Raw genomic sequence first — 12,263 nt, forward strand, 5'->3', positions numbered from 1 at the left:
TTTTGCGCGGAGTGCGCGGGGCGTGAAAAGTACGCAGACAACATTAAAACTTCATTGGCGAAGAAGTCCGCGACTTCCCGCAAGTTCGAGCTAATGAACGTCGGCGCAGCAAGTAATGACGACTTTCTGAGCTTTTTTTTTTTTTTGCCAAGTACCAATGAAATACAGAGGTTTTCACAATCTTTACATGAACAGATTTCTTTGAGTTTGGTGTTATTGTGTTCAGTAATGACTGGGCTGCATGCTAAAGCATTAAATTTTTCCATGTGATAGGTAAACAAAAGTGGCAGAGTAAGCAAAACTTTGAATGCAATTTTCTCAGCTTTGCTTTTTCGATCAAATGCCTTTGCCTTACAGAACTTTTCATAATGTTTGCATCAACTGATTTTATTGAATTAGGTATCATTTTTTTCAGTAAAACCTCAACTACATCCTAAAGCTTTCCATTTTTCATTAAACCCATTAGACTAGCAATTAGGTCAGATGTAAGCTAATTACTCCCGCATTGTTTTTTTCTTCCTACTTTGTTATTCATTCATGACCTATATGATCACTTTTTAAAAATTTCTTTAGCTTTAGGATGTGCAGTGGGCCCTTGGAAATGACAGCCATTCTTTGAAACTAGTTTTTTTAATTAAGAAATTATCATAATGGCCCGTAAGAAAAGACCTATGTGGGATGAATTATTTTGCAATATCTTCATTTATAGATGAGATATATAAAATCTGAATATATATTTGGGATCAGCATTCAAAGATATATCTGCATGTCAATTTTCAGGAAGATATGTTACGAAATAAAAAAAAAGTTTTCAAGACCCTCATCCCCCCTTAAATAGCATCACTTCTCTGCAACAAATGTCGGCACTATCCGTCTCCTAAGGCAAAACTTGACAATTGCCCAATTTCACTGTTCTCAGCGTTCCATTCCTGCCAATCGTATGTGTGGTCTAAAGTTGTTGCAGGCAATGCATGTCTTGAACTAACCGTGCATGAAACAGGCGTGTAGGGCACGCAAGCATGAATACCAGACTGCATGCCACCTCTCATGAAATCTGAGCACGAACGAGTCCCCAGTTTTGACTAGCGAATGGTGTAACTTTCAGCACATTGCTGTGGAGACCACAGCCTCTCCGTTGCAGGAGTGTTAGTTGTGGACTTGAGTTGCACTTCAGTATCGCCACCATTAAATGGCTGCGACTCCGAGGTCCAGCAACAGATATGATCTAGTGATCAGCACGTCTGTCACTACAGTGCACTCCACTTATAACGTTATCGAGAAAGACGATAAATATGATCGTTATAACCGATGATCGCTATATCTGGACTGCAGTTATTAAAAAAATGCGGAACATACTTTAGCAGCTCTGAACTCGAATTCGCTACTTGCTCTAAAGAATAGATGATGTACAAAGTAGGCCGTGAAAAACAAACTTTATTTCTAGCGCCAATGACTGTGTCAAGGGTTAGGCGCGCGGAAATAGTCCGAAATCTGCACTTGCTTTTGCGGCAGCTTCAGCTTCAAAACCGCGGTGTGCATGGATTTCAGCTGTTGCGCAAACACTGGCGGCAATTCTTTAGCATGCATAAAATCAATTAAGGAGTCGACCGACGACAGTGCACTTTGCGTGCACATCGCGGTCGGGGTCAAGGAGCCACTGTCAATCTCGTCACTGTCGCTGTTTCTGTCGCCACCGTCGCACAACCTTGTCGTCTGTTGAGACAGCACATCTTCGGCGATCGCCTCGTCGGTGACCTCATCGCAGAACGAGGCAGCACTGTCTGCAGTCAAAAACTCCTCCTCCGACGCACCACCTGTGTCACAAGTAGGAACGAGCTCCCAGAGCTCGGTTATGTCAGCGACTTCCACCGCGTTGGTCTCAGTGGTTTGGGGAAGTTCGTCCTTACGCACAAAGCCCGCCTTTTTGAAGCAATTGGTGATGAACCACTGGTAAAGCACCTCTTCAACATCGGCGTACAAAGGGTCTCTAACCCTTTTCCGCTGATCGATGGCTGCTGATAGCTCCTGCCTTCACAATCGCGGTGCTCCCGGTTTTCAAGATGGTTGATATCGTTAACTGGGTGAGCTCATACTTCAGAAGGGCGCTCACCTTGAAGCCGCATCGAGAGTCCTGCAAAATATCCATCTTCGTGCCAAGCGACACAGCTTTGCGCTTTGTCAGCGCCATCATAGAATAAAGACCAACTTTTGTCAATAAAGACCATCTTCGAACTTGGTTGAACCGTTGGTTGCACGCTGCTTAGGTGGCGTCAGCCAGCGCTAGAGAAATAGACGCGGGACGGGCGCCACCGCGCCGCTTTGCTTGTCGCTGTTCTTTTTTCTTTCTCTCTCTTTCGGAGCGAGTGTGGTCGATGCGCATGAAGCAGCTCGCGCCGTCTTGTGGCGTGCTGCGCCTAGTCAGCTATTCTCCGGTGCGCGGGCGGGGCGAACGCGCTGCGCGGTAATGGCGGCAGATACGAACTTACGGAGGTAAACATCGCCTCGTCTCGACATCGTTCGTTTCAGGGAGCTAAGCAACGCAAATGTTACGATTATTTGGCACGGAAAACGCCGTCCAGACAGCAAAATTTTGATCGTTATATCCAATATGCGGTGAATAACCGATCGTTATAAATGTTTTTTTTTTCCCCATAGGCCTAATGCATAAAATGACACTCTCATGTTGACCCATCGTTATAACCGATATATCGTTATATGTGGTATCGTTATAAGTGGACTGCACTGTATACATATGGAACAGCATTAGGTTGAGTACATCATTCAGAAAGAATGAAGCATACATGCAGAAGAGTCCAGCCGCAAGATGCCTGGATGAGTGAGAATTGTCCGTGGCACGGACAGGGCTGAAGTCTATTTCGGCTGGGACTAGAGGAAATTTGTGCCACCCCAAAGATTGCACCATAAGTTACGGCATCAGTGCCATTTTACAGCAGAAAGAGAAGGGGACAGGCCCTCGTACCAGTGTCGACGAATGAGCGTGTGTCGTAGGTGAGATCAATGTTGACGTGCTCCGTCTTGTTGAACTGCAGGCCAATGAACCACATAGACTGTAGCTTGTCCCTGCAGTCAAGCACAATTGAAAAGTCAAGCTTCACTCACCAGAAATACAAAGTGAAATGCTCAAAAGGCTACACTTCTCCAGTAATGTGCAACTCATCAAGGCCCATATTGTGCAAGAAATCTTTACATTTTCCACCCTTACTGTTTTTCATCATTGAGATCGGCCACTTAGTGAGACTGTTTGCAGGAAATTACTCAAATCGTACAAAAAGAATCCCTACATATTTCAGCTACAAATGAGCTTCATTTTATCCTCATTCTTAAATTCCATTCCTTGCTTATCACCTCCTGCTCAATATTTCATACCTGCCAACCAGATACTATTATAATTTATAAAACCACTGCAAACACAACATCAAAATTTCGAACTCGAGATGTATCGTGTCGTTCAATTCTGCATACATAGATATATCCGACACAGTAACGGCGAATGCTGCCTATAACATATGTTAATATGGCTTGAAAGTAAGCGGGAATTATCATCCGACTTGGCAGCACCTCGCGACTTCATCATCTATACGACGCTTTCAGTGGCTGATTGGGCTCTCCGATGTTGCAAAGGCTCTGTAAACAATGTCGACGTCATACGTCGGGATACTTGCTGGAAGCACGATGGGGCACTGCTACTTTGCTTCCATGCAGGGCTGTTCGTGTGTACACAAGAGACTCAAACGATATGACGCAGCGTGCGACTTGTACCAACTACTGGACACAACCAATTTCTAAGTTCCGACAGGATGTGGCTTTGGATCGGACGATGTACAAACCAACTCGCACAGACTGCAAGATCTGCACCAAAGCGGTGCTGTAGTATGCCAATTACTTGGTGGTCCATTACTGCAGCCGAGGTGTACGCATCAATCGCTGCTCACGGAGGCATAAAAATTGACTACAGCTTGTTTCTGACACTAAATATTAAGTAACAGAATAAAGTTATGCTGAAAGTGCACCTGTCCTGCACAGGAGCACCCACAACTAAAAACATGGGTGCAATACGAAGGTGCGATGCAAGAGCATTTGCCTCTCAGATGGACCACCGCACACGCCAGCCGTATCAGCAAGGCAGTTCTTGCATAGCTTACACGTTCGCTTTTTGTAACCTCGGCATCGAGAAAACCAAGTGAATTTATCAAAGCCTGACATAACCCTGCAAAAATTTATCGTGTTGGCAAAAAAATTACCGACGATTACGTTACTTCCTAATGCGAAATTTGAGCGCAGCAAATAAGCTGTTTCACAATTTCGCAGTGGCGAACGGCAGCGGCAATTTCGGCTCAGGCGGTGCACATATACAGATCCGCCGCCACCGATCTGGCTCTCTGATTGCCACCGCACAGGGGTTGCATTGAAGGAGGAGCGAAGAAAGGAATTAAGTTCGAGCCGGCGCTTTGACAACCGGAGACTCGCAGGAAGAGGGGGGAGGGGGGCGGCGTGTACACCCAGCGGCAAACGATGGGGGCAGAAGCGCGCGCAGCAAGCGGACAACACGATAAAGGGAGGAGGGAAGAGATAGCAGCGACTGACTGATGCCGCTGACGCCGATAGTGAGTCAACCCCAGCTGCGGAGTTGGTTTCAGGGACAACGCCGCCGATGCCGACACAAACAATATGATACCCTCGCTTCCGCAGCGCTAAGAACCAGGTCTAGCCGTGGGAAGGTGGTCACGTATTCGTCGACGTGCTGGGGCCTACGTGAAATAACCGGCGCGTCGGCAACTGAAGAGCACCCTATCCGCCACACAAGAACAGGGGGGGGGGACCCTTTCCTCCTCTTTCTGCATGGCGGCGACGGTGTTCTATGCAGTCACGTTATCTTGACTCTCTAGCGGCGTCAGCAGCATCCAGCGGTATCAGTCGGTCGCTGCTAGCGCTGGGGGGATGAAAGGGGGGCGGATCTGGTTACGAGGCCGACGACAACGCCGACGACGACGCGAAACCCAGGAACGGACGCCAAAGAGCTGCGCTCTAAAATAGGCACTCTACCGAGAAGCTGTGGCGGGAGCACAAGTGCTGTCAGCTGCAGTAGCCAGTGAGCCCACCTGGCTGGGTCGGCGGCTGTCATTGGGGCTGTACGCCATTGACTGGTGCACTGCTGTGAACCGTTTTTGCTCGTACGATGACGTGCTTCTGTTGACGATGTTCATGTAAAACGAAGGTGCATCGTGCAAGAACTTGTACTTTCCGACGATGACCATTTTGACGCCGACGACAACATGCTTGCCACTAGCTGATGAATTCTGCAGCTCAATGTCACTGGTTTTTCAGCCCACAAGATCACATGTCCAGTCAATTGCAATAGCAAAGCATTTTAGTTGGCCGGAGAACTACTGTGGCATGCCAGCGTTATATGATTTCAAGGATAAGGATTCTGGGAAAGAACCTTCACATATCCAGATCAATATGATAACTACCCATGTTTTTAATAATGATTTGCCTTTATATGCAGCACACAAGCAGCAGCAAACTTGAACTGACGACAAGCAACACACTGTTTTGGTATACGACTACTTTCCTGCTGCCAATTTCACCTGTTTCAGGAACTTGTCTGAATAAACTTGCCCCAAGCTGGCCACCCCCACTGGTGTTCGTTCACAATCACAATAGAGGCTGACGAGCAAAACTGTTTCACGAACAAAATGTTTTCGTTTGTAAAATGCAGAATGACATGAATACAGCCATAGAACAAGCTTGAATTCATAGACTTTATGGAAAAATTCTGGAGATTTGCTGATCCCAGTGATGAAATAGACGTAGCATCACTCCCAATAACAAAGTGCAATAAGAAAAGGAATGGAAACAGAACCACTGCATCGTAATTCTATTTATGCACTTGCACAATCCTGCTAAAACATAGGTTGGTGCAGTGCCTGCACACGTGCACATTACTCCTGCTATGATTACATGCAACACCAGAAGTGTGCTTCGGCTGACGTGCAAATAAGGCGCAGCAGAAGAGCCAGGACGACAAGGGGTGCCTCACCCCTCTGGTTCGCAAGGCGGGAAAGACTCCGGGTTAACGTGTGCGAGGGCGATGTATGGGTGACGTTCCAGGTTGGAGATGAGGATGCGGATCTTGGACTCGACCAGGCCGTACCACTCCAGGTGGTGTTCCTTGGACTGGGTGCTGGCCATCAGCACGATGAAGTGCTTGTACTTGCCAAAGAAGTTGGGTGGTTCGAACAGCTTCATCCAATCACTGCGGCGGAGCATGATGTCGTCCGTGATGGCCAGCCCTGCATTGCAAACAGGGATGTGCGTTTCAGCACTGCACGACATTTAAGATTTCTGCCATACACCAGCCAAGCAGTGTTCAGCAGCATATTAAGTTCCTGTCCTAATTATAGAAAATTTCAAATACCAGAAGTCACAGTGACAGCCGTATCGTTACACCATAATGCCATTAGCAGTCAGTAAACAGAACGTTTCCATCTTATCAATGACACAGACATGCAAGAGCTATGCGGCACTTTCCTGACCTGCGTGAGCATGCACGAGAACCACGTGGGGACTTGGCCTAGGTGCTACGGAGGAAAACACCCGTAGGCCCATTTGTCCCTAGCCAAGCTGCATGGTGCTGCTGATAAATACTCTGGAATAAGCTCTGCCTACAACCGTTTCCCGTGGCACAGCGGTCACTGCAACGCACTCATGAGTGAAAGGTCCATGGTTCAAAAATGTGTGCAGTATATTTTTTCTTCTATCTCAATCTGCATTTACCCCTTTCTCTTCTACAGTGCCTGTTCACCCCTCCCTTCTTAGCGGGAAAAATGATGATTTTGGAGCGCATTTGTAGCATTCCTGCACTTCAAAAATGGTTGCGGAGTAAATACTGTTGAGGAAGATAATCCGCGTATGCGACCACTCATGAACAAATTATACAATCATCATGCAGCCACACTGAGTCAGCCAGCACGCTTGAAAGCAAATACCGTGCGTCCCCAGAGGTAAAGCAAGGCACAAAAAGGTGAGGAAGAAGGGGGGAAAAAAAATATCTTGCAGCGCTACAGTCACGTGGTAAGCAGAACGGCTATCTGAGTAATTTCATTTTAGGCCTAACAACCTATAGCTAGTAAAATGGCAGAGCTGCAAACCCCCTGCGTTACAACACCCAGATAAACGTGAGACACCAAAGCAGCCAATAAAATGCAAGTAGGCAAGTTTCATTTTGCCAAGTGCACCGTAACACACCCTCCGTGCCAAACGCACAAAATATCCGGCATCAACTGAGGAACACTTCTCGCACCAAGTCCACACTGACAGTTCGCCAACGCCTCGCAATGGGTCGAGCATGCACTAGCACTAGGCTTGACAGAACTTCGGCCTAAACTATGCACAACCTGCGAGTATAGTTTTCAATACAGAGAACAGTTAAAGGTCACAGCGTTTCCAAATGGCTGACCGCAAAACATGTGCAAACGAACAATGAATTGGATTAGCTAAGTGACCATGTGGCTCGTTTAACTTTATGAATGACAGGAGGCTCCAACGCCGCTCTTCGCATAAGGTGGTAGTAGCCAACGCCCGATGTTCACTGCGAATCCTCTTCACCACGGCCACAGAGACTGCCCAGCGTAACTCGTCCTGGAGCAAGCTTTGGGGCAGTTTATCTCGTGTGTGGCGTGGAAAACGGAATGTAGCAGCATTCCCACCACTGGAAATTTGATGTTTGTAAAACTACGCATGTTTTCTGCAAGTTGACGTCAAATTTTTTTTCAAATTGGCCCACAAGGCCTGTCGTATGACAGCATGTTTACTAGTGCAAACAGCTGTTTTCATTAGTAAAGAGAGAGTTAAGAGGGGATGCGAGGATCCCACTGGGAAAAAGAAAGAAAAAAAAACACATTATTTGGAAACCACGCGTTCGATATCTGCAATGCTTTATGCACGTTCTAAATGGTTTGGCTGAAAACAGACTAACAGTGCCTCAAAAAGATGTTAGTGCAGTGCGAGAAACCAGCTTTAAATCGTGCAAAATCATCGCAATTGGCTGAGCCATATCTTGTCTTTCTTATCATTGAGCGCTGCGATCTTGGTACAGTCGCCGACCGTTTATTCGGACCTCACGGGGACTGCGGAAATGTCCGAATAAACAGGTGTCCAAAAAAGCAGATTAAGAAAAAAAAAAAAATGAAATCCTTTATTTGCACGCACTTATTCGGGCTCGGCAGTAGGCTTGAAGAAATCGTGAATGCGCCGTTGCACGCTGTTCAGTTTACGCGCAATCAGATAAGTCTGAATCTCGGAGAGGGTCGAACGGTCACTATAGGCGGCTGAAAGCACAGTCACTGCTTGTGCACGCTCCGCATGCGACGGCGGCGTAGCACATGGTGCGTCATCTTCCGACTCGCAGTACTCGTCCGGCGGAGCAGCAGAAACCTGACGAACGATCTCGCCGTTGTAGAGTTCTGCGCATGTCAGTACAGCAGTGTCAGCACTTGTGAAACTGTCAAATGAGACGGTGTCCGGAATCGCAATGCAACCACTGCGCAGGTCTCGGCAGAATATTTTCCGCGTCAGTAGGGAGCACATCGGAAGGCGACAAATCTTAGGCCTCCCGGCACCCGCTAGCCGGCATTCCCCAGCGCAGTCTGCGCGGGCACTGTCGGCGCCATTAGACCCTTGACGCGATGTTTCCATACGCCGCGTTGGATCACCGAAACCTCGATACAGCACACAACGCAAACACCACCGTGCCGACACCAGTCGCACAAACGAAAAACGCGCTGCTCGCAGAGTCGTGCGCGAAAGAAAGAAATCAGCTGCTGGATTGTCTTGACATGGCTTACTAAGCTGATACCGGAACTGCTGTACGACCACTCTATCGAACCAGGCAGAAACGATGATGATGAGCGGGGATTTCCAGTAGCGCCACTTCGTGGGGCAGCAAGGAGGCTCCGTTCAAAACAAAAATGGCGTTCAGCAAGTCAAACCATGCGCCGGTCAGAGTCGGTGCATGATGCCCTCGATCGAGTAGGCTCAAGGAGTGTCCGAAAAATCAGACGAGGGGTTGTAAGGTGTCCGAACTTTCGGCAGTTGCTATGCATTATGGTCTATGGGGAGAATGGCGGTGCCGCGAAGCTGACCGAATAATCGGGCATGTCCGAATTTTTTGGAGTCCGGAAAATCGGTCGGCGACTGTATTGTTCGAAAGCTCAAAGTTTTGCCTTTGCACTTCTGAATTCTGCGGTTGTTGCCTTCTAACAAACAAACAAAATAAGTGCTGGTCAGATGAAGGTGGTCACACAGGCCTTCCAGTGAAGCAGGTCTCTAATTGGCTGCATTGCTGAAAGGTGTCTGCCCACTCATCGCTGCGGTGGCAGCACGCAGCCACAGTTGTCTGCTTTGCAAATCATGCCAGCGGTGTCTTCATTTGACACACAGAATTCAAATTTTTGAGAGCACTCAGGTTAGTGATGGATCGTCACTCATTTGAGAAGAAATTTTGGACGACGCACGCCTTCGAAACACGGAAGCGCTTGCCTTCTACAACAAGAAAGCGACGACTACCAGCAAAAGCAGAGCACCGGACTGAAATGGGTAACGTGCCTCGCTATCTTGCACCGTTTGACTCCAGCAGCAAAGCCGACAATCGCCCTGTGCCATCGACACCGACAGCGCAGCTGATGGAAGGCGCACCAATGAAGGCTCCTGTGCCTCAGTGTATGGCCACGTGAAATAGTTGCAGAGACTGCATCGTTGAAGGTGATACGGACCGAACGTCACCATTGCGAGCGAAGACTGTTCAATTTCTGATACATTGTGCGACACGGACAGTTTGGCCTGCGAGCGAGCCCCAACTGTTGACGAGCGACAGTGTAATAACCGAAAATTCACCAGACAAATCGTCGCCCAAACATAGCACCAGACGCACCTTGAGCCGCGCTTCATGTTAGCGGTGTCGGCAGAAGCGCGTGCATGCAGCGTTCGCAACTCCCTTCGCAGGTTGTTGAAACTCAATTGAAATTCAATTTGATGGACCAGCAAGGATAAGAAAATGTCAAAGCACACCAAACAAAGAGGCAAAGATGCAAGAAGATGCCCAACAACAATGATGCCAAATATTACAGCTCTTATGCTTTCTAATAAATCTTCACGCTTGCAAAACTCCGCAGCCTGTTTTCTCAATTATTTTTTTTTTGTCGGTCACCAGGCTTGTAGAAAGCATAGCACAATGGCTGGACTGATTTTGATCCTGTTTGTTTTGCTGTGATCTCATAAACTATGCTGTACAGCAAGACAGTCTTGAAATGTTTGTCTTTTCATCAGCTTTTGATTTTACGATAACTACATGGCTCTATACAGTGAAGCACAGTCGCATGCGCCTCATGTTGAACAAAAAATTATTAGGGCACTAAAAAAATCAAACATTGTCTTGAAGTAGATTAGACATTTCAGCAAACAAAGTATTCCTAGCTCCTTACCATGTTTCGTTACTGTGCCAGGCTTTCCACAAGGAACATGCAAGGAAATTTTTTAAAATTCTTATAAAAAAAAGGCAGGTAAGGAAGGATGCCTGCTTTTTGTCTTTGAAATGAATTCTTAAACACCGCCACCCATGGTTCGAAAAGGGAGTTGTCTCTGGCAACATTTCTCATTCAAATGTCGATTTTCTGGCCTAAGATGACAAGTTGAAAATGTTGCACTATCCTTCATTCTTTCGGCAACTTGAGCTAATGTGCAAAGCTGTCCCCACCGCCTTTGTGGGACACACCACCGTAGCTGGCACCCACCTTGCTTGAACTCCTGCCGCATGATGGTCAGGGTGGAGACGGACACGTTGAAGGTGGAGTTCTGCTGCGGGTAGGCGGGCGTGATGATGGGCATCAGGTGGAAGCGGTCGGCGACGTTCACCCGCGGGTCCCACACGGGGAAGCCCAGCCGGCTCTCCTCGGGCTGCTTGAGCAGCACGGGCTTGGGCCAGGGCCACTGGGAGAAGACCAGGAAGAACTTGTGCACAAGGGTGGCCGCGGCCGCATTCGGGTACAGCTGGCAGGTGCGCGCCACCAGCATGGCCCACGACACGCCCCCCAGGTAGCCCAGCACGTTGGAGTACACGCCGTGACGCTTGGCCCACAGCTTGATGGCGCGCAGCGACAGCCGAAAGGTCTCCCGGTTCGGCACCAGGTGCAGGATCTCGTCCGTCACACGGCAGCCTGCATGCAGGGAAAGGGCAGCCAAGCTTGGCAACAGTGCGACAGACAAAAGACGGGACCGACTCCTGTTTACCCTCCCATAGAACTCCATGTATACACATACTGCTCACAGTGCAGCTGCGCGAGATGAAATACCGGTTATAATGCAGCTTCCACTGGAAAGTCCCACTGACAAGTGCGGCAGCAAGCATGCTTGTGAATGAGGTGTGCCGGCTGACGTGAGGGAAGAGCAAAGAGGGTGATGCAAAGGAGGAATGCGAGACAAGTGAGCAAGTGAATGATGGGGGGGGGGGGGGGGGGGGTGGAGAGAGCGAAGTAGTGGCAGCACTTAGCGGGTGCATGGTGGTTTCCTAGGCGACCGAGAAGCCTTTTGCCCAGCTGCTTATCAGCAGGCATTGTCGTAATATGCAGATATGGAGCATGCAACCTTGACTGCGGTCAGTTTGAGCAGTGTTTCACAATTTATTTTGGAGCCGGAGCTATTGGGCTTTACATGCACTCGTTAGCTTCCACCGTTCCTACCAGTGTGCACACATAACGACTTGGTAGGCCTGCGCAGTAGTTTCCGCAGCCTGATTGCCAGAGAAACGAAACTTTGCTTCACATGCACTGCTGTCATTTCAGACTGAGCGTGACCACACGTGCAATCTCTATGTAATCGTCTATGGGTACAAACATACAAAGGGCGAGCTTCCCCGTGATTGCATGCCACCCGACACCCCCGCCGGCTAGACCTAACCAGGGACATTTTGTGACAATCACTTTCGGCAATCAGTCACCTCAGCGATAGTATCGGCGACATTTCAAAGAGTATTCCTGTACGTGGGCTGTAGTGGCTCAGAAAATGCGCTCGACACCTGCAAGAGCAATCTTTACAGGCCTGAGCAGATGCCCTGCCATTATCCTCAATGTGGTGGTGAGCTGGCGCAACAACTTGCAACGCGGAGTCGCCACCCCGACTTTCAATAATGCAGACTTTCTGGCTTGACCAAGCCTCCTGTTTTCTACAAGAAGATTCAAGTGATCCGT

The 12,263-nt window shown here is 48.4% G+C and overlaps 1 protein-coding gene across 3 annotated transcripts in view; it reads right to left on the reverse strand.

Moving 5' to 3' along the window:
• Window positions 1-12,263, reverse strand: part of LOC135919719 (poly(A) polymerase type 3-like) — a 45,379-nt gene that overhangs the window by 23,230 nt on the left and 9,886 nt on the right. For all 3 annotated transcript variants that reach the window (XM_065453576.1, XM_065453575.1, XM_065453577.2), the window contains exons 8-10: window positions 10,812-11,234; window positions 6,062-6,314; window positions 2,981-3,081 (exon numbers count right to left, since the gene is read on the reverse strand). In XM_065453576.1, the coding sequence (XP_065309648.1) occupies window positions 2,981-3,081; window positions 6,062-6,314; window positions 10,812-11,234 (777 nt within the window). The remainder of the gene's footprint in view (window positions 1-2,980; window positions 3,082-6,061; window positions 6,315-10,811; window positions 11,235-12,263) is intronic.

The sequence above is a fragment of the Dermacentor albipictus genome, chromosome 7 (assembly GCF_038994185.2).
Source record: "Dermacentor albipictus isolate Rhodes 1998 colony chromosome 7, USDA_Dalb.pri_finalv2, whole genome shotgun sequence".
Taxonomy (NCBI): Eukaryota; Metazoa; Arthropoda; class Arachnida; order Ixodida; family Ixodidae; genus Dermacentor; species Dermacentor albipictus.